At 41.0% G+C, this 23,573-nt stretch overlaps 1 protein-coding gene across 5 annotated transcripts in view; it reads right to left on the bottom strand.

Moving 5' to 3' along the window:
* The window catches only part of ABCC4 (ATP binding cassette subfamily C member 4), a 252,819-nt gene that overhangs the window by 180,422 nt on the left and 48,824 nt on the right, over nucleotides 1-23,573 (bottom strand). For all 5 annotated transcript variants that reach the window (XM_007667967.4, XM_029073687.2, XM_029073683.1 and 2 more), the window contains exons 2-7: nucleotides 19,335-19,445; nucleotides 17,684-17,804; nucleotides 13,433-13,657; nucleotides 7,215-7,304; nucleotides 3,936-4,099; nucleotides 1,098-1,223 (exon numbers count right to left, since the gene is read on the bottom strand). In XM_007667967.4, the coding sequence (XP_007666157.2) occupies nucleotides 1,098-1,223; nucleotides 3,936-4,099; nucleotides 7,215-7,304; nucleotides 13,433-13,657; nucleotides 17,684-17,804; nucleotides 19,335-19,390 (782 nt within the window). In that variant the 5' untranslated portion in view covers nucleotides 19,391-19,445. The remainder of the gene's footprint in view (nucleotides 1-1,097; nucleotides 1,224-3,935; nucleotides 4,100-7,214; nucleotides 7,305-13,432; nucleotides 13,658-17,683; nucleotides 17,805-19,334; nucleotides 19,446-23,573) is intronic.

The raw sequence follows: 23,573 nt of genomic DNA, 5'->3' as shown, positions 1-23,573 counted from the left end.
GCTGACAAAAATTAAGCTGAAATGGAAATCACATTAGTAAAAATCTTATACTATGTGCAAGCAAAACTCAGTGTATTTACTGTAGTGATTAACATAAAATAAACTGGGGAGATAGCCACTGCGCACTGTTTCACTAAAACTCAGGTGAACTCATGCTGAGGAACACAATACTTGAAGAATGTTGTAAATACTACTAAATATACCATGAAGAAAATGATCAGGAGTGGACTCAAGGCTAGGGCAAAAACATGCTTCTAATTAATACCAGAAATTAAGAAGATAGATATGTCTTTTTTTATTAAGCAAACATCCTAGTTTTCTAATTGCTCATAGTATAAAAATTATTTTCAGTTTCATTTTTAATTCTAAAGCTTCTTTTAACCTTAATTTAGGAACTGGATATGAAAATTTGACACTACTCATTCGCATTTTCTCTCATATACCAGTCCGTCTCTCAACTGCACTAAATTAAAAATTAAATGAGCCTACTGAATGATCACCTTGACTACGGTTTTTAATTGGGTTGTCAGATTAGGAAATATTTTCATAAATTAAGGATAAATAGCTAGAAACTATTATGAGGCTCCAAATCGAAATTACCATTGAGAAGCGTAGCCTAATAGAAAGAGCATGGGCCTGGGAATCAGAGGACCTGAGTTCTAATCTCAGTTTTGCCATTTGCCTGCTGTGTAACCTTGGGCAAATCAGTTAACTTCTCTGAGCCTTGGTTTCCTCATCTGTAAAATGAGGGTTCAATATCTATTCTCATTCCTCAGACTGCGAGCCCTATGTGTAACAGACACTGTGTCAGATCTTATCTTGAATCTATTCCTGCAGTTGGCACACAGTAAACTTAAATAGTACTGTGATTATTACTATTATCATTATCATTATTTTTAAGTGTAAATATTTCAAAGTGGCCCATTAAAAAAGGATGACTGTAAGCTCATTATGGACAGGGAATACAAGAATTGTATCGTACTCTACCAAGTGCTTAGAACAGTGCTCTGTACATAGTAAATGCTCAATAAATGCCATCGATTGATTGACATAAAAACTTATTTAACATAGGAACAAAATTCAGTGAGACATCTTACCTTCTCAAATCACTAATGAGATCTGCAAATGGTTTTTCCCAGGCATACATTTTGATTATTCTCATGCCAGTTATAACTTCGTTCATAGTTCTTATTCTGACATCTGTGAAAGCAGCTGTTTTGCTCCTGAAGAACATAAAATAAAGATTGAAGCACTCATGTTCAAAACAGAAGTCCCAGCCTTATGTATATTACAGAAGTTGGTTAAAAAACATCTAAGGGCTGAATCCAATTCAGCAGTCCATTTCCTTGATTTAACTTGATTCATCTACCACACATAAATTAAGAAAAGCTTAAGTTTCCTTGCTGCAATGGAGTTTTAGAAAAATGAAATCCCCAAAATACAACTCCAGCCAATTCTTATCCCTTGAAACACGAATGGTTAGGTGTATAGGTTACCTACTGAGAACACAGATGACTCAGAATAACCATGACTATTCAGATCAAATCAAGTGTATACTATATTGACAAGACGATAACTGTTCAACTCCTTAGCCACAGGCTCCTACTCCATTCTATGGCTCCTATTCCATTCTGATCCTCCTTGACCTCTCTGCTGCCTTTGACACTGTTGACCATCCCCTCCTCCTCCATACCTTATCTCACCTTGGCTTCACGGACTCCGTCCTCTCCTGGTTCTCCTCTTACCTCTCTGGCCGGTCATTCTCGGTCTCCTTCGCTGGCGCCTCCTCCCCCTCCCATCCTTTAACTGTTGGAGCTCCTCAAGGGTCAGTTCTTGGCCCTCTTCTGTTCTCCATTTACACTCACTCCCTCGGTGAACTCATTCGCTCTCACGGCTTTGACTACCATCTCTATGCAGATGACACGCAGATCTACATCTCCGCCCCTGTCCTCTCCCCCTCCCTTCAGGCTTGCATCTCCTCCTGCCTCCAGGACGTCTCCACCTGGATGTCGGCCCACCACCTAAAACTCAACATGAGCAAGACTGAGCTCCTCATCTTCCCTCCCAAACCCGGTCCTCTCCCAGACTTCTCTATCACCGTGGATAGCACGACCATCCCTCCCGTCTCTCAGGCCCGCAATCTCGGTGTCATCCTTGACTCGTCTCTCTAGTTCACCCCACACATCCTATCCGTTACCAAGACCTGCCGGTTTCACCTTTACAATATCGCCAAGATCCGCCCTTTCCTCTCCACCCAAACGGCTACCTTACTGCTACTGCTCTCGTTATATCCCGGCTAGACTACTGTGTCAGCCTTCTCTCTGACCTCCCTTCCTCCTCTCTCGCCCCACTCCAGTCTATTCTTCACTCCGCTGCCCGGCTCATCTTCCTGCAGAAATGATCTGGACATGTCACTCCCCTTCTTAAACAACTCCAGTGGTTGCCTATCAACCTCCGCTCCAAACAAAAACTCCTCACTCTAGGCTTCAAGGCTCTACATCACCTTGCCCCTTCCTACCTCTCCTCCCTTCTCTCTTTCTACCGCCCACCCCGCACGCTCCGCTCCTCTGCCGCCTACCTCCTCACCGTCCCTCGGTCTCGCCTATCCCGCCGTCGACCCCTGGGCCACGTCCTCCCGCGGTCCTGAAACGCCCTCCCTCCTCACCTCCACCAAACTGATTCTCTTCCCCTCTTCAAAACCCTACTTAAAACTCACCTCCTCCAAGAGGCCTTCCCAGACTGAGCTCCTCTTCTCCCTCTACTCCCTCTACCACCCCCCCTTCACCTCTCCGCAGCTAAACCCTCTTTTCCCCCTTTCCCTCTGCTCCTCCCCCTCTCCCTTCCCATCCCCTCAGCACTGTACTCTTCCGCTCAACTGTATATATTTCCATTACCCTATTTATTTTGTTAATGAATTGTACATTGCCTTGATTCTATTTAGTTGCCATTGTTTTTACGAGATGTTCTTCCCCTTGACTCTATTTATTGCCATTGTTCTCATCTGTCCGTCTCCCCCGATTAGACTGTAAGCCCGTCAAACGGCAGGGACTGTCTCTATCTGTTGCCAACTTGTTCATTCCAAGCGCTTAGTACAGTGCTCTGCACATAGTAAGCGCTCAATAAATACTATTGAATGAATGAATGAATGTACATAGCTGGCATTTTCCATAGTGGTGCAACACTTTATCTCGGCTTAACACCGGGAATGTAAATGATGAAAACTCCACGAACCCGAAGGGCTATCTGCTTTACCAAGGACTGAAGGGACTTAGATGAAAGGACAACCATCACCCATCCTTCAATACTGGGCACCTCAACCACATCTCTCTTATCAATACTGGACTTGGTGGGGAGTGGGGGAGAATAGGAAGGAGATGGGAAGCAGCATGGCCTAGTGGTAAAGCATGGGCCTGGAAATCAGAAGGACCTGGGTTCTAATCCCAGCTCCTCCATTTGTCTGCTGTGTGACCTTGGGCAAGTCACTTCACTTCTCTGAGATGTATCTGTAAAATGGGGATTAAGACTGTAGGCCCCATGTGGGACATGGACTGTGTCCAACCTGATTAGCTTATATCAGCACTTTGAACTGTGCCTGGCACATAGTAAACATTTCACAAAAATCATTAAAAAAAAATCAGAGATACTGTCTATTAGAACAAGGAGAGAAGGAAGAAAAGGATCCGGGTAACTAAGGGAAAGGGAGACAGAGAAGGGTGATGAAAGATGTCACGTGGATTGCCTGAAGTTCTTGTTACCTGACTATTCCTCCATTCTTACCCATGTTTCAGCCAACTGTGCAAAGACTGGGCTACTTGCAAATTCATTAATTGTTGGTTCACAAGGGATGCTGTTCTCGACTCCTGGTGAAGCTTCCTGTGTGAAGCAACATTTTCATTTGGCATTTCTGTGGATGTATGGCAGATCCTTTTTCTTACCTTAGAGAAGAAAACAGCTTTCCTATGCCGCTCTGTAAAGGCAGTAGGAAAATTAAAACTACCATCCCTGCCAGGCACGAGGAACCAATTTCCATCCAGAGAAGGGCTGTCACTGCAAGAGCTTGTAAGGGCCCAGCCCACAAAAAGTGTAAGAATATTGTCACCTGCACCAAGAAAACAGAAAAAGGCCTTAAGAAACAAAGTAGGAAGTCCACTACTCAGAACATCAAAGATTCTGAACCTTGCTTGGCTGCTTTCCCTTCAGACCAAAAGTATTTCTGTGGGCAGATTGGGGACCAGTGGATGATTACTGACCAGGTTCTCCCATGGTCTCCTTAAACTTTCAACCTGAAAATTCAGAAGGCAAGTCAAAACCCATAATCAATCAATCAACAGCACTTAATGCACGCTTTCTGTGAGCAGAGTCCTTAGCAGAGGAGAAGACAAGTAAACGTGATCCCTGCCTTCAAGGACCTTATAACCTAGGAAGGAAAACAAACATTAAAGTAAATGACAAGTGTGTAAAGAGACTTAGTAGAAGGACATGTATATACATTTTGTGGATTGGTTGAGTACCTAAGTACTTAGCGGGTACAGACTGAAATGAATTTAGGGGATACAGACACAGGAAAACAGCATGACCCAATGAAAAGATCAGAGGCCTGGGAGTCAGAGGATTTGAATTGTAATCCAAGCCCCACTGCTTATCTGTTGGGTGACCTTGGGCAAGTCGCAACATCTCTGTTCCTCAGTTACCTCATCTGCAAAATGTGGATTAATACTGTGAGCCCCATGTAGGAAATGGACTGTGTTCTACCTGATTAGCTTGTATCTATCTCAGTGCATAGTACAATGCCTGGCCCATAAGTAAGCACTTACATACCATAAATAATGCACGTGATACACTACGGTGGGAAAATGAGGGGTTAGTCAGGGAAGGCTTAATGAAAGGAGATTTAATTTAAGCAAGGCTGGGAAGATGAGGAGAGTGCTGGTCTGTCAGATATGAAGGGGGTGGGAGTAAGAAAGCAAGGAATCGAAAGTGAGACAGATGAGAGTGAGGCCTCATGTAGCCAACTGGCTGTGGTTCTGTCAAACAAATCAATTTATGAAGCAATGGTGACATTTGTGATTGATCAAGAAGCAGCCACTTGGAAGCCACATGGCAAAAGCTTCACTATGTTTAAGAAAGGAACCTATTTAAAATTAGTACTATGCAGGGCCTGTGCAGAGTACTCCATAATAATATTCTATATGCAGCTTCCTTTTCAAACTACAATTTGTCATTTCTGAAAATTAAATTATCAGCAGTGGTCACATAAGACAGATTGTAAAATTAAATTGAGGAAAAATTTTTAACCCCTGAAGTATTTACTTTAAAATGTCTTTTTATTTGATTAAAAAATTACTGAGCATCAGCAACAGCTAAGCAGTAGCAATCATCAAACACTGGCATCTAGAAAATAGATACAATATGAGACAAATAGATTTCTATTTCATTCTAACGAGGAATCAAAGATCGTGCATTCTCCTTTTCATGAGCAGCAAATACACAAGGAATGATGTGTCCGTAAAAACCCCAAACTGATCCTTCTAGAGTTAGGCAATTTGAGAAAGCTATTAGTGCACTGGATTTACTTGGTGTGAGGGAGTCAGGCAAGAGCTACTGACTTCCCATTCTCTAAAAACCTCGCCTGAAGACTGATATGTCCAAAGTTATTTATAACACTGAGTAGAAATCTCTAACTCATGCAGCAGAAATGTTGTTGAAGAATTCTCACCACAGTTGCCTCTCCTCCTCACCTAGCAATGTAAGAAAAAAGACAGGAAATACACCAGGGACCATGTCTGTATGTGTTTGGATTCCATATAGTCTGTTAATATTATTTCCAAGTTATACAGCCCATAGCAAATATTTACATCAATTACAAAGAATACAGTTTCATACATGTTTTGGAATTTCTAGATGAAATGGAAAACAAAATACAGCTTTTCCATTTGTTCCCGTAAATATAACACCAACACATGTACAAAGAGATAACTATGTCTATAGATAGATATCCTTAGTAGTTGAGCCACGATGCCAACAAAGAGATGTTTACCTATAGGGAGAATGTGGCATAAGGGGTTTCATGCAGAATTAACAGTACAACTCATAACGTGCACCCCTAAAGATCATACAATATTGGTTTATATGCTTGCAGGGTCTAAAGTTATTTTCATTTTACTTCACCACTTCATTTCAAAAAGAGTGCCTCCTTTTTAAACTGAAGGACTCCAAGTTCATCTCAAAGCCACAGTTATCTCCCAGCTTTCAGCTGCAATGTTTCCTGGTCTAAATATTAATTTACTGCATTCTTAAAACATTCCTTCTAACCCTCTTGCTACCAGTTGCCCACTGCAGGGATAATGGACACAAGCTTGTGTTTAAGTAATAGGCTAAGTAAGATAATAACTGTGGTATTTGTTAAGTACTTACTATGTGCCAGGCACTATTCTAAGCGCTGGGGTGAATACAAGCAAATCGGGGTAGACACAGTCCCTGTCCCACATGGGGAACACAATCTTAATCCCCACTTTGCAGATGAGGAAACAGACACAGAGAAGCAAAGTGACTTGCCCATGGTCACAAAGACAAATGGCAGAGCCGGGATTAGAACTCATGATCTTCTTTCTGACTCCCAGGCCCACACTCTATCCACTTTTCCATATGTACATAAGTGCTATGGAAGGTTGAAAGTGATGCAGAAGTGGTGAAGTGGCAGTTGGAAGAATCTTAAATTAATTGGGGAAAAGCTCTGGTGATGTGATTTCAGAAGGGCAATGAAGAGGGAGAGAGCAGGTGTTCTGGCAAATATGAAAGGGGACAGAGTTCCAGGCAGGGGTCAGGTCATGAACAGGAGTTGGGTGGCTAGAGAGATGAGAAAGACAAAATAAGTGTGTTGGCTCAGAGGAATTGGGGAGCAGAGTTCTGTATGGATTGGATACGTGAGGCAGGAGGGAGAAAAGCGAGAAGGCTGATGCAGTGGTTTTTAGGTATGTAGAACATTAAATATACAAAATACCAATTTTCAATCAATCAACGATATTTTTTTGAGCACCCACTGTGTACGAAGCACTGAACTAAGTGCTTGGGAGAGTAGAATGCAGAGTTCATAGACAAATTCCCTGCCCACAAGGAGCTTCCAGTCTAGAGGGAGACGAAATATGAAAATATCTAAAGTCCATGAAAAAAACAAAAGAAATCACATTCATGTTTGACCCACAGCTTCAACTTACCTGATCAAATTTGTTTACATCATTTGATAGGAGATTTACTATTTGACCCGTGGTTGTCTTTCCCATTGCATTGTTATTAAGACGAAGTGCCTGAGAACAGTGAAAATACAGACCCTTAAATTTACACTGGTATAAAATGCAGCTCATACTTCAGAGTATAGTGTAGATGCATCAGAACGATCAGAACTACTGGTTAGTCTGTTTGTACCTTTGGGATACTAAAGACAATATATTGTGATTCTAGGAGGAGTCTGCAGATCAGAGTTCAAATCACCCATCCGGTCCCAGAAGCAAATGTGAACCAATTTAAATTCAGCTCCGGAAGAAAACAAAGTCCCAGAGCAGAATTTGTTTTGGGCAGGGACTGTCACTGTTTATGGTTGTATTGTACTTTCCCAAGAGCTTAGTACAGTGCTCTGCACACAGTAAGTGCTTAATAAATATGGTTGAATGAATGAATTAATGAGAGGTGGGGATTGCGGGTGGAGGAGAGCAGAGAAAACAGCAGTGGGTAGAGATTGGTGCCCTGACTTAAGTGAAACCAGACTTTTAGGGACACCGACTCCCAGCTCAATAAATCAGTGGTACTTATTGAGTGTTTACTGTGTGCAGAGCACTGTACTCAGCACTTGGAAAAGTACAATAAAAGAGTTGGTAAACACACTGCCCACACAAACAAGCTTACAGTCTAGTGGGGGAAACAGACAATAAAATTAATAATTTAGATATATATACATAAATGCTGTGGGGCTGAAGATGGGGTAAACAGCAAATGCCCTTAGGGTATGAATCCAAGTGCACAGACGATGCAGAAGGGAGAGGGAGTAGGAAGAGGGCTTAATTGGGGAAGGCTACTTGGAGGAGGTGTAACCGTAGTTCTGCCCCTGGGGTCTGCTGTCTCTTTGGTCACTGGCAGCTGCAGGCCTGCTTCTCCTACTTTACTCCAACCTGAGGCCCTAAACCTCACAGCTCCCATTTTCTTCAGTGGCCCATTCTCTTAGCTTGTTCATCTCTACCACCACCCCTTCCCACAGAGAGTTCTGGAGCATCAGCAAACATCACCAGTTTTCCAGTTACCGCTTTTTTTTTTTTAAAAAAAAAAAACATTTTAAACCCTGCACCAGACTTAGAAATATTAATTCTGCAACAGAGCTTGGCTCTGAGGGACAGCAAATCAATGAAGTCTCAGCTATTATCACCCTGCACCATTTTCTTCGTTCAGATGTTTAAAATCCTCCACTTAACTTCCTGGCATACAAGTTAAGGCCCAAGGAAGAAACAGATCAAAAATCAAAACTCAAAAAGCTGTCCTAGGCACAAACATGAAAGCAGTATGATGAAGGTGGAGACTGCTCTTAAAAACAAAGAGTGAGCTCAAACGGAAAAGGACCCCCCAATATAAGTCAGTAGAAAATATTTACAGGACAAAACTAAAAGAGAAAGGAAGCAGAGTGTCTCCCCAAACACTAAAAACAATCTACTGCTGTTATAAAAAGGACGAGTACATAGTCAAATTGTCAACATATAGGGAGAAATTTAAAACATCAAGTAATCGAAGGAATATCACACATGGCAAAATAAATTCTGTGGCTATGGCATTAAAATGACAGAAAATAAATTGCGGATCAACAGAATGAACAAGCTGGTGGTATTCGATACTAACATTCAAAAATAAAAATGAGGCAAACAACTCCCAGAAATTCTGTACACTGGGAACACAAACACTCATATAGAACAACAGACTTTGAAGAGACTTTGAAGAGATTATAGATCGCTTTACAAATTTAATATGGATAGTGGACTATGAAACAGCCTGAAGAAGCTGAGGTTACAGATGAATAGCAGCTTGTAACAAGAAAACCTACTATGAAGTCCAAAGAACTTTAACGGAGATAACACACTGAAGGCTGTCTACTTATCGGTGTACTGTTTGACAGCAACTGCCAAGTAAAGAAATGGAAAATCTCAACAAGAAAATTAACACACTTCGATAGACTGGCTGACAGGACGCAATGATGACAGATCATCAAGCCTTAGACTAAAGAATATAAATGGCACTGAGGAAGAGGGTCAGGTTTAAGTTATGACGTGCTTGTCCCTTCCCCCAGGGAACCGGGTTCCTGTGGTTCCTTGTTCCAGCCTGGGGAAGGACTCAACCATCTGCAGCCATAGGAACTGTTCCACCGCTCTCCCTGCTGCTCCTGTTCCCATGGGCTCAGTCACATGGCCAGAATGCTGGCCCTCCCGGGGACACTGGGATTCCCATGGTTTCCTCTTCCACCTGAAGAACCCAAAGGCAGCACACCCTGCCAATTTTTAGAAAGTTGAGGGGGTCACTAACGCAGCTACAGTCGTGACTGTTGGTCTGAGCTGTGAGAAGCCCCAACCCCTGCTGCTTTTCTGTTTTTCTGTATCTTTGTTCCCCTTCCCTATTGCCAACACCCTCTCTACCCATTTTATAGATTGTGAGTGCCTTGAGGCAAGGACAGTGTTTATATCTCATCGATGTATTTCTTTCCCAGAGCTTTAGCATAGTGTTTTGTGCACATGGCACTTGATACTCTTACTACTTCTAGTACTACTATATTACAGCTACCATTTGGTTGTGAGACTTTGATTTGCCTCAAAAATTATATACAATTTTAAATCAAACAATCCTTAATCATTAATACAACTGTCATAAAATAGAGCCAGATCATATACATTGTCTCTACTCTAGAAAATACCTTTGGCTAGGCTGAAGATGTACATGGCTTAGATGATAAGGCCTTCCCATACTTAGCCCCACCTTTCCTCGGCTCCCTCTCCCCTCCCCATTGCCCCAACCTGCTCCCTTTGCTTTACCCAGGAGGATCCCCAGCACAGCCCTTGTATATATATGTACATATTTATAATTATTTTGTTTATATTAATGAGGTGTATACATCTATTTATATTGATGCCTGCTTACTTGTTTTGAAACCTGTCTCCCCACCTTCTAGACTGTGAGCCCATTATGGGCTGGGATTGGCTCTATTTTTTGTTGAATTTTACTTTCCAAGCATTTAGTACAGTGCTCTGCGCACAGGAAGTGCTCAATAAATACAACTGAATGAATGACAAGAAGATATCTAAGCAGCCAATTTGTGGTGTAGTGATACAGCAGAGAGGATATTAGAAACTTTATAATGATTCGTTTACGCAAAGTTTCAAGTATTGCAAGATAGTCTTTAGGTGGCTGGAAAATAGCAGCAGCCAGAGAAAAAAAGTAAGATATAGTACAAACATCAAAATGTGAAGGCTCTTCTTGAGGAAACACAGAGTAAGGTCCATGAGAAAAAGACAGAACCATATAAGAAGTAACCATCCTCCCTCTCTATACACCTACACTTCTTGCAAGTTCTAATCCATCAATTAGTGGTATTAATTGAGCACTCATAGTTTGCATGACACTGACCTAAGCAGAGTAAAATACAATAGAGTAAATAGACAGGATCCCTGTCCTCAAGGAGTTTACTATATTTAAAGCCAGAGACCTGAGAACAGACTACAAATATACGAAGTGCAGGACTTCTTGTCATACTAGTTCACAGCAAACATAACACTATCAATGTTGTCTTTAACATTAAAAAAAATTACACATCTCTAGGTAGGCATCCAGGCACTTTCAAACACAGAGAAATCATAGTTTTTGAGGAGAGCAGAGAGTGGATCTCTTACCCTTTCACTCTGGTAGAGAAAAAACATAATTGCTGTTTCACTTTTACATTTGCTCTCCACCAGTCTTGGTACCACAACAGCTCACTAATGCAAATTTATAACATTCAAATAGTACACCTGCCTGAAGGGAATCCAATTAAAAAACAAAAAAAGGATCTTTCCTCTTTGTTAATTCCCTGCACATATATCTGATCTGTAAATGTTAAAAAAAAAAAAAAAACCAAACCCCACAAAACATGGATTTGGCTTTTACAGCAAGGGTTTTCATTAACTTGGAAGAAACCACACACCCAGTCAACACTATAGAATGTTGGGATAATTGGCCTTTTAGCATAATCAGTTACAAACTGTTCTCCAGAGACTTCCTGTTATCAAAGCCAGCAAAGATTGTTTGCAGCTAATCCGACTAGGAATCTTGTAAGGCCACCATATTTTTATGAATTTTGTAAAAATTTTCTCCAAGTAGTGAAGAAGCACTGTGGTCTGAGGGCATGAGCACAGGCCTGGGAATCAGAGATGCTGATTCTAATCTGGCTTTGCCACTTGCCTGCTGTGGCAGTAACAGGCTGGGGAAATAAGGAGTTCAGCCTCAATTCCAACACAGAAAACAAGTCGGTAAACTGGGGCTCAAGTCCTCCCAAACACTCTGGCTGCCAGAGCACCAAACAGACCACAGTGAACCAGAGCCAAGAGGAAGTAGATCTGCCCTCCCTCTGAGGGAGGTAGAGCCTTGTTTATACCAGTGCCTGTCCCACCTCAGATCCAACTTAGGTCACCCCTGCATTGGGCACGGAAAGCATGGAAAGGCCCAGGAAGCAGCATGGCCTAGTGGATAGAGCACGGGCATGGGAGTCAGAAGGCCTGGGGTTCTAATCCCAACTCTGTCACATGTATGTTGTGTGACCTTGGTCAAGTCACTTAATTTTTCAGGTACCGCATCCGTAAAATGGGAATTCAGACTGTGAGCCCCATGTGGGGCACAGACTGTATCCAACAAGATTAGGCTATATCTACCCCAGTGCTTAGTACAGTGCTTGACACTTAAGTGCTTTAAAAATGCCATAAAAAATAAAAATAATATAAAAAGTGGTTTTCAAACACTGAGCCAGACTAGAAGTGAGGCTAGGGAAACTCAGACTCCTCCAGGGCACCAAGTCCATGCAGTCAGTATCCCTGGGATCTGTTAACTCTATAGGGCAAACTGCACATAGGTGGAAGTACTTTCCCATAAATGAGTCCTGAGCTGATTCAGGACAGGAGCCCTGTACTGGGGATCATCCTGGAAATGAGGCACCAGAGGATCATCCAAATTAAGGCTAAACCTAATGGGCTTGATGGCTAACTTTACATGATGCAACCTAGTGCTGGGGATTGACATCCCACAAGCCAGGGACCACCTTTACAGAGTGGGGACAATCACACATGCCTAGTACTGTCCTAGTTTTCATCCTTTCTCCTCCCTGCATCCCACCCTAGTCAGCCTGAAAACTCTTAAAAAAAGGGGAGATGCTGAGGGGGAGAGGGAGGAGAGGGAAAGGGGTTTCACCCACTCCCATCCAAACCCAAGTGGGTTTGATTTAATGCCAGTCAAGGTCCAAACCTACTGGCCTGGAAGCTAAGGGCTACACCCAGTCACCGGAGGGCTCGATACTCCAGAGACCTCACACACAGGTTCATCCAGTTCTAAATGTAGGTCCCAGGCAGCTGGCAGAGGGATAAAAAAATAGCAACCAAAAGTCAATATATCTTGGAGAAAAAGGGCTGTCTTCTCTTAGAAGGTCTATCTTTTCTCTGTTTCCTGACAGCTCAGGTCTGGTGCAGTTAGCCCAGCAAGGGCTTTGGGTAAATGAATAAAGAGTCTTTGCCTGGAAGTCACGATACCTGGTGCAGAGCTGCCTCTGATTTTGTTCTTTTATTTCAACCCCTATGGGTATTAACCAATAAACAACGGTAAAAGGGACAGGTTAATTGGCTGGTGATTTACTCCGAGAACCATCATGGGCTCACAAACCCTGAAGAGATTTCTCTTCTATCTGCTTCCTATATCCATACTTTCCAGGTATCCTCAGACTATCAGATCCCAATACAGGAATAACTACCACTTTTGAGTATTCACAATTCCCATTTTTAGTTTTTCCACTTTAAGTTGGCAGAAGTGTTAGATAAACTCAGGTTTTTTGGGGGAAAAAAACACGCAAAAATAATGTTCATCTTTCACAAATGTGGTTTCATTCCTCCAAGATTAATTATTATTCAAGCTATAGAGCTATTCTCTGTAAGGGCAAGGCAGCTGTGTTTAAAAGTGATATTTAAATCCTTGCACATGAGTTTATTTTTATACAGAGCACACTATGAAAGCAGATAGTGACGAAAGCAAAACTGTCACCAAAAGAAGTGTGGAAGAGGAGTGCAAAACTGACATGCTCCCTCACCCCCCTACACCCAAAACAAAAAGATTGATTTAAAGATTCTTTGTCACTAAATGATTAAAATGCATTTTAGAATGAAAGGCCACTTACCTTCCGATAAATCATATGACACATGGCCACTCTCAGTTTCATTCCAGCACACTGTACATGATAAAAATATAAGTGGTGCAGTAGTGCCAAGATGAGTGTGGAAGTGGTCAAAGCAGCAGTATAGCCATAGGCCCAACCCAGGGCTTCAGGATCAAGGGGTTCATACTTTTCAAAATAACTAATGATTTTCCCCAAAAAGAGTGGCTGACCTACTTTGGTGCTCTCCTACAGAAAAAAGAAAAAAGAACAATCATATAGACATAGCCATTGTTTTGTATACAGAATCTTTACTTTTCAAAGAAGAACTACATTAAATATATGTCTTGATCCAAGTTTATCCTTATATCTAAAATACAGAATAAACCCCACCAGTGCCAGTAAAATTTGGGATGCATTTTCGACATTAGACTTAATGTGCTCTGTTCAATACTAAACCACTGCTTTTTTATCTTTATTAAAGTATTTCAAAGCATAATGACACAGCACTGAGTCGCAGTAGGATTATGAATCTTGCAGAACTGCAAAAGTAGAAGTTTGTTCTCTTAGCTGTATTAATGATATTTCAACTTTAGTGAAGTATCCGTCCAATTTATTCATTCATTCAATCGTACTTATTGAGCGCTTTACACTGTGTGCAAAACACTATGCTAAGCACTTGAGAGAGTACAGTAGAAAAACACACACATTCCTTGCCCACAACGAGCTCACAGTCTAGAGGACTGTGGACAGCAACCTTCTTTTTGAATTTACAAGGTACCTGATGGCAAGCCAATGCTTTCTGAATACCTCTGAATTCCTCAAGTCATGATCACCTTCAATCATTTATTGACTGAATACCCAAATTTTATCTGGAGGTGGGGAGACCGTGACTTTTATTTTAATGGCATTTGTTAAGCACTATGTGCCAGTCACTAAATGCTGGGGTAGAAACAACATGGAGAGTGGATAGAGCTTGAGCCTGAGAGTTCAGTAGGTCATGGGTTCTATTGCCGGCTCTGCCACTTGTCTGTTGTATGGCCTAGGGTAAGTCAGTTCACTTCTGTGTCTCAGTTACCTCATCTGTAGAATAGGGATTAAAACTGTGAGCCTTAAGCGGAACAGGGACTATGTCCAACCCCATTTGCTTGTAACCACCCCAAGGCACAGTACAGTGCCTGGCACATAGAAAGTGCTTAATATCATAATAATTATTATTATTAAGAAACAAGCTAATTATGTTGGACTCGGTCTATATTACACATGGAGCTCAAAGTCTTAATCCCCATTTTACAGCTGAGGTAAATGAAGCATAGAGAAGTTAAATGACTTGCCCAAGATCACACAGCAGATAAGCGGCAGAGCCAGGATTAAAACCCAGGTCCTATCAGGCCCATGCTCATAGATTCTTCATCTATTTAGAAATATAGCAATGACTGCTAAACTAATGGTGTCAAAAAAATAACAGCTGTATTCCCAGCTCATCTGCAACATGGGTTAGCTGTAACCTTCAGTAAGAGCTTAAACCAGGTTGCATGTATTGTATGGTGGTTTTAACCCATGGTACGACCACATCATTGCCCTTTGCACTCAAAGAAGATATCACTAGTGGTGTATGGATATACACACATGCATACTTGGCATACACAAGGGCTATAGTTAGCTGCTTTTCCTTTCCTGCTTCCAATCGACTCAAAAAAAGGCACTCCTTAAATCGATGGTATTTATTAAGTGCTTACTGTGAGCAGAGCCTTGCATTATAAAAAGTAAGTAGATACAGTCCCTGCCCACAAGGAGTTTGCATCCTATTACTCCTTTCTTGATTGCAGTGTATCATGCTCAAACATTAACAACTAGCTTTCATCTGAGATGTAGCAAATGAATAATTGAACTATTCCGCACAGGTGATTATATTCTATCCTTAAAGGTCTTCAGGGATAGAGACACCCCTAACTCCTTCAGTTGCCTGTTCCAGTTTTTAATTATTCCAACAGATAAATGTTTCTCCTTATGTCCAAATAAATCTCTCGTTTTAATCCCATTTCCTATCGTTTCCTCTGTGGACATAGAGACAAACTAGGCAGTGACCTTTTCAGGAAATCCTTCCATTCCCTCAATTCAGTTTCTAACTCTGCCTTTATCCATTTCTTCCTTAAACTATATCTCAATAACAATGTTCATTTTCATGCAACCCATTAAATTCACCATCTTTGTTTTCAATCATCCCGTTGTGGAGAGGGATTGTCTCTATTGCTGAATTGTACTTTCCAAGCACTTCACACAGTGCTCTGCACACAGTAAGCATTCAATATATACAATTGAATGAATGAATTTATTGAACACTTACTGTGTGCAGAGCACTAAACTAAGCACTTGGGCAACAATAAAGCAACATAACAGAGTTGGTAAACACATTCCCTGCCCACAACTAGCTGAGAATCTAGAAGGGGAGACATATTAACAGAATAAATTACAGATATGTACATAAGTGCTTTGGGGGCTGAATAAAGGGAGAAAATAAGGGTGATGGAGAAGGGAGGGCTTAATCAGGGAAGAACCCTTGGAGATGTGCCTTCAATATGGCTTTGAAATGGGGGGGGAGAGTAACTGTCGGATGTGAAGAGGGAAGGGGTTCCAGGACAGAGGCAAGAGGTGGGTGAGAGGTAGAGGTGAGATAGACAAGATTGACATACAGTGAGGATGTTGGCAGTAGAGGAGCAAAGTGTGTGGGCTGGGTTGTAGAAGGAAAGCAGCAAGGTGAGGTAGGAGTAGGCAAGGTAACCGAGTACTTGAAAGCCGAAAGTAAAGAGTTACTGTTTAATGAGGTGGATGAGCAACTACTAAAGGTTCTTGAGGAGTGGGGCAACATGGCCTGAACCTTTCTGTAGAAAAATGATCCGGGCAGCAGAGTGAAGTATGAACCGGAGTAGGGGAGAGACAGGAGGCGGGGAAGTCAGCAAAGAGGCTAATATAGTAATCAAGGTGGGACAGAAATGCTTGGATTAACCTGATAGCAGTTTGGATAGAGAGGAAATGGTGGATTTTAGTGATGTTGTGAAGGTTGAACTGACAGGATTTAGTGATAGATTGAATATGTGGGTTGACAGAGAAATACATCAAGGATAATGCCACGGCTGCAGATTTGTGAGACAGAAAAGATAGTGGTGGTGTCTACCACCAAGGGAGGACAGGGTTTGGGTGGAACGTGTTTAAGTTTGAAGTGATGGCAGACCATAAAAGTAAAGATGTCTTGAAGGCAGGAGGAAATGCACGACTGGAGAGAGGGGGAGAAAACGGGATTGGAGATATAGGTTTGGTAATCATCTGCATAGAGGTGACAGTTAAAGCCATGTGAGCAAATGAGTATTCCAAGGAAGAGGGTGTAGATGGAAAATCGTTCTCTCCACAACTTGTCTGTTGTGTGACCTTGGACAGCGCATTTCACTTCTCAGTGTCTCAGTTACCTCATGTGTAAAATGGGGAATTAGACTGTGAGCCCCATGTGGGACAATGACTGTGTCCAACTTGTTTATCTTTTATCTACTCCAGTATTTAGTACAGTGTATGGCATACAGTAAGCACTTAGCAAATAGCTTTTTAAAAAATAACCCTCTCTAAAATAGCAACAGGCCAAAACCAGACCTAAAAAAGCAAAAGGTTTTCACCTACTGCTCTTTTCAAGATATTTATCCCTCAAGAAATGGATATGGTACAGACGATAAATATTTAGAGAGAGTTAGCTAAATCAACTTTATTGCAGCAAAAATATGCAAAAGAATATATCTGTGACCATAGAGGTTACAATGCCCACATCAAGAGGCTGGACTTGAGACCCCTCTATCCCCCTCTAGACTGTAAACTCACTGCGGGCAGGGAAAATGTCTACCAACTCTGCTATATTGTATTCTGCCATGCATTTAGTACAGTTTTCTGTACTAAATGCTATTGATTGATTAATCTTATCCTGGCTCAGAACACAGAAGATAGATGGAGCCTTTGGGCCCAAGACAAAGTAAGCCCAGGGAGACATCTTGAGAGCCTGGGATTCTTTTCAGAATGAGAGGAAAAGGGAGAAAGGGATGAAGAAGAAGTGGAAGAAAGGGTAGAGTAAGGTCAAGGGGAATCACAGAAGCAATGCCCAGAATTGGATTGATGCTACTTGAACCAGTTTATCCAGACATCTGAACATATGACAGAACATGCCACATAAAGTGTGAAGTGGGGTAGAAGAGAATCCAAACTTTTTTTTATATTTAGTAGGACATTAACCATTACCTCAATCAGTGTAAAAGCTCCCAAAACTAAATAGGATTTCCAATAACACCGTATGATTGCCTTTGTTAAAGATGGCTTTCGTGCTTCTTTTTTAGCTCTTACAATTTCTTTATCCCAGTACCTACAAGGAAAAAGAAAAACTATAAGAAGGGGTTTAATGACACAAAGGGAAGAAGGGATGAGGAATGGGAATAATAGAAGCTTTGAATTCTGAAATGTATTTTTAATGCGTTATGCATCCTAGGAAGAAGTCAACAATATATCAGGTGAATAATAGACCTGCTCACCGCAACAGAGTCCTTTCAAATCCAAAAAAAAAATCAAAACATAAAAAATTAGTAACTAGCATCATAAAGCCAAATAAAAACAATAATAGTAACAGTGGTACTTGTTAAGCACTTACTGTCAATCATCCTACTGAGCACTCAGGTAGATGCAAGATAATCAAGTTCCACATGGGACTCACAGTTTAAGTAGGAAGGAGAACAGGTACTGAATTCTCATTTTGCAGATGAGGAAACTGAGGTGCAGGGAAGTTAAATGGCTTGCCTAAGATCACACAGCAGGTAAATGGCAGAGCCAGAATTGGAAGCCAGGGCCTGCTAAGCCTTGCCACCTCTCAAACATTTTTAGGAATCAATATTTTCCATTAATTGAAATCATCTGTATACTAATAACATCTACAGAAGTTGAGATCTAACAGGCAAAAGTATCAAGCTGTAGAAAAGGCCTGGGATATGGGAAGGAGAAAAATGGTAATGTATTCCTACAGCTGGGTTCTTGAGTCTCCACTGAACATGTACGGTCCTTGAATGTCAGAACAGCTAAAACCTAGTAATAATAATGAGTAATAATAATGAAGCAGCGTGGCTTAGTGGAAAGAGCACAGGCTTGGGAGTCAGAGATCATGGGTTCAAATCCCAGCTCAGCCGCTTGTCAGCTGTGTGACTTTGGGCAAGTCACTTAACTTCTCTGTGCCTCAGTTACCGAATTTATAAAATGGGGATTAAGACTGTGAGCCCCATGTGGGACAACCTGATGACCTTGTATCCTCTCCAGAGCTTAGAACAGTGCTTTGCCCATAGTAAGCGCTTAACAAATGCCATCATTTTAATACTGGTATTTGTTAAGCTCTTATTATGGGCAAAGCACTATACTAAGCACTGGGGTAGATACAGTCCCTGTTCAACATGAGTCTCACAGTCTAACTTGGAGGGAGAACAAGGTACTGAATGGCCATTTGAAGGCCCAGAGAATAATTATTATTATCATTATTATGGTATTTGTTAAGCACTGTTCTAAGCACTGGGATAGATACAAGGTAATCAGGTTGGACACAGTCCCTGTCCCACATACTGCTCACAGTCTTAATCCCCATTTTAAAGATGAAGGAACTGAGGCACAGAGAAGTGAAGTGATTTGCCTATGGTCACACAGTTGACATGTATCTTGCCAAAGGCCAACAGCAGTCAGATAGCAGAGACGGAATTAGAACTCTGATCCTCTGACTCCTAGGCCTATTCTCTCCCAACCAACCCACCAAACTCCTGTGTACACTTATACATACATACACACACATACACAGACACTCATGCTGACATTATACACACACACAAAAAAAAAATTTGTCTTCTCTCTAAACCTTTCTTACCCTTGCAACTGCTCCCCAAGTGTCTTCGAGCGATCTTCGGGAAGTACTGAATACATATCATCTTCTTCTAATTTCCGTTTATGACCAGTACTAAATAAGGGATTCAACCACCTATTAGAAGGGAAAAGAAAGAGTTTTATACTCATGCCTATAATGTGTCTCATTTAAAGTTTATCCTTATGAATAAAAGGAACAAATCTGTGACGACATAAAACTTTTTTAGAATTATTATGATTTCTGACTACATTAAATTTGCATAATTATAATTCCTGCTGACATCTCTGGCAATGACTTTTCATATTAATATATTAATATTTCATTATAAAGATGAATAAACTGAGGTTTTAGCAGGTTAAATAAAGAACCCACAGTCAGTGGATGAACTTGACATTCTAGGTTTCCCAATTTTGATGTTCTGGACTAACAAAAGAGCCATAATAGTGCCTTTCATTTCACTTTCAGAGTTTAGCAAACATTATTTCATAAATTTGCAAGATATCATGTAAAGAGAAGCAGCATGGCTTATTGGAAAGAAAACAGGCCTGGGATTCAGAGGACCTAAGGTCCTAATCCCAGCTCCGCCACTTGGTGGGACCTTGGGCAAATCACTTCACTTCTCAGTACCTCAGTTATCTCATCAGTAAATGAGGATTAATACTGTGAGCCCCATGTGGGACATGGACTGTGTACAACCAAGTAGCTTGTATCTACCCCAGCACTTATTACAATATCTGGCATGCATTAAACAATTAAATACCATTAAAAAACACCACACTTCTTGACTATTAGTATATTGACACATTTGCATTTTTTCAGGTAGTCCAATTTATAATGGTTAGAATTATCATGGGCAGCACTGCCATTTCTACACTTCCAACTTTACATTAGTAACTTACTTTATGACACTAGCTTTATTTACTAATGGCAGTACAGTACTTCACTGGATGTATAGAGTGGATGGGGAGTGCAGGAGCTGTGGGGAATCCACGGAGATACAATTCTAAAAGTCACTATGGGGAGGAAGAGAAGGGAGGATATGTTTTAAGATGGCATTGCAATGAAAGGAGAGAACAGAGGCAAGATGAGGGAGTGAGTGGGTTTGCACCTGTTAGTCACCCCTCTCTCAGCCCCACAGAGCTAAGGTCCATGTCCATAATTTACCTATATTAATGTGTCCCCATCTAGGCTGTGTGCTCATTGTAAACAGGGAACGTGTCTAACAAAGTGGTTCATTCATTCATTCAATTGTACTTATTGAGCGCTTACTGTGTGCAGAGCACTGTACTAAGCACTTGGAATGTACAATCTGGCAACAGATAGAGACATTCCCTGCCCAACAACGGGCTCTATCGTACTCTCCGGTGCGCTGTGTTCACTATACACAGTAAGCGCTCGATAAATGATTGACTGACTGATGGCCAGGAAGAGCCACCAGGGAGAGTCAACACCATTTAACTTCAGATAGAGTAAAAGTTGGCTATCCTATTGTGAAAGCTTTCTGATTCAAAACAGATGCATTGATAGAGTAATATCACTCACCAAAATTAAGTGTAATGATTATGGATAATTTGGAAACCAAACCCCTTCTCTACCATTGTTCCTATGTAAAAACTGGTTCTAATGTGCAATGCTTTGACTTAAGACTTTTGTGTTCAGAGACCAATTGTGCCAGAAATTCAAAGCCTGCCTGTATGAGGTTAGAGCTCAAATATAAGTCTTTCTTGAATGGGCAGGGTGCCCTTTAGGTGGTAGCAGACTAGACCAATAGATAATATGACAAAATATTTCAAAATACTTCGTAAAATTCTCACTGGTAGGCAAAACAATGGTATGCAAACTAGAGAACTAGAACCATGCAAATGAAGAACACATTTCATCAGGAAATAGAAGTTAGATGTAGAAAATATCTGTTAGGTCATGTGAGCCAGGCCATTTCTCTCCAGGACTCAGGTAAATGTTCTGTACAGTCTATTTTACTTTTCTCAAGTAATTAGAATTTAACAGGTGACACTTTACCTCTGAGTCATCTTTTCTTTAAATAGTTCCCTGTGTAAAATCCTTTCTTTAAAATTCTATATAGCTATACCTTTCTTCAGTTTGCCCTCTCCCCATTTATTTGTATGATTTGAATCACTCAAAATAATTCTTCGCTTAGCCTTTGGAAATCTTTCAAGTACGGAACTAGGTTTCATATTCTGTGCATCATGAATCTACACTGAAATCCCTAAGGGCAATCAGAAAACATGTAAAAACACCCCAACCACCTGCTCAAAGACAGCAGTACTTAATAACTCCCCAAGGAACCTTAGTAAATTTCTTTCACCGCAATCCTCCAATCACATAAAGCAGCATTAAGAAGACAAATATGCAAAATCTGTCAGCTCCTTCTAGGCTAAATTTAATACTGACATTTAAGAAAGGTGTTCTGAGATGGATTTTGAATAAGAGGACAAAAGTGTTTTGCAGTAGATTAGATAGAATTTGAGGAAAGCCAAAGCTATCTCCAATGTCTCCCCTCACTTGCCCTCCCGCTCTGCAAGACAGGATCTTTCAGTGACATGGCAAGAGAGACCATCATCTCATCATATGAATTAAAAAGTTTCACATTTTTCCTGTTCCTCCTTCCCTTCTCTGTTCTTTTCCTCCAAATTTTTCTCACCCAATTGTTCCCTCTCCACAACTCTACCATTAGAATGGGGGCACTTGGGAAATGTTCTCTGATTGAAAGCTTTTAATACTGTAAAACTACAGTCCTTCAAAAATCCATACACAAATCCAAAGTTCATAAAACAATGATTTCTGCTGGCAAATGTTCAGAACTATAGATACCATCATCATTTTAATTCTGCTCCCCTCCCTAAGGGCAGAGGAACTTTATTGCTATATTTATAGAAGCTAATACAAGCTGATCTAAGAAAAGATCTGCATGTAGAGTCTTTCAAGATACATGTTTTCCTTCAACAAAATTCAAACTCAATTTTGCAGCAGTCATACCTATTCATCCAACAGAAAACATTTCTGATAATCTGTTTGTAACAATAATATTGGATCAAGTATGCTAGTCATCATTACAGCTTCTACCTCTGATTGCCCTGAAAAATATATGGGTCCTTATGGTACTCCAGAATCTCCAATGCAATTGCTTTCCAGGGTCATATAAAAACTCAGACTCCAGGGTCGATTAGGGTAGCATCAATGAAGTATCAGCCCCTACTCTACACGCTGATTTATATCTATTGATGGATGAAAACCCTGTGTTGGAAGCTTTCATATTGTGTTTAAATTACTCCTCCTTCAGGGAAGAGAGGCTGGGCAGCGAATCACACAGCTTAAGAAAACGTAAGCAGGTAATAAGTTCAAACAAAACATTCAGCAAGGTGGTGGTGGATCTAAAATATTCAAAGATGTCTGTTTTTAAGTTAAAATAAGGGCACTAAATTACATTTTTAGGTCACTTAGGAGTAAGTAAATTCTATGGAGTTTCCATGTAATCTGAAACACCAAAAAAAAGTCTCAACTTCTTCTTGCTACGTCATTCTAACCTAATTGAAGTAGTACTAGGGCTCGATATGGATGTGGAGGAGAGATTTCAGTGGAATGAAAGGGCAGAGGAAAGTGGGGTAAAGTAGTCACACATAGAGCAGAAATATATCCTGAACTGTAAACCAACACATCCCAATGTGTCAAGGAAGACAACTAGACAAGTTTTAATAAGAACCAAGGACAGCAATCATGAAGTTTTTAGTGTTCACATACTTAGCAATAAAACTGTTGTAGCACTGTCAAGTAAATAATCAACTAGTGATATTTATTGAACACTAACTCCACAGAGAGTACTGTACTAAATACTTGGGAGAGCATAATAAAGTGGAAGAAAAGATATCTGCTTTCAAGCCATTTACAATCTACAGGCGGAAAACAGACATAAAAATAAATTACAGACGGAGGAGGGAGTGGAGTGTAAGTATAAGTACATAAGTGTTGCAGGGCTAAGGGTGGGATGAATATCAAACATACTTAGAGAAGAAGCGTGGCTTAGTGGAAACAGCACGGGCTTGGGAGTCAGGGGATGTAGGTTCTAACCCCCCCCACCACCACTTGTCTGCTGTGACCTTGGGCAAGTCACTTAACATCTCTGTGCCTCAGTTACTCATCTGTAAAATGGGGATTAAAAGTGTGAGCCTCACGTGGGACAACCTGATTACCCTCTATCTACCCCAGCGCTTAGAACAGTGCTTG

This window comes from Ornithorhynchus anatinus, chromosome 10 (assembly GCF_004115215.2).
Source record: "Ornithorhynchus anatinus isolate Pmale09 chromosome 10, mOrnAna1.pri.v4, whole genome shotgun sequence".
In the NCBI taxonomy this organism is placed as follows: domain Eukaryota; kingdom Metazoa; phylum Chordata; class Mammalia; order Monotremata; family Ornithorhynchidae; genus Ornithorhynchus; species Ornithorhynchus anatinus.
This window is presented reverse-complemented; position numbering and strand designations above follow the sequence as displayed.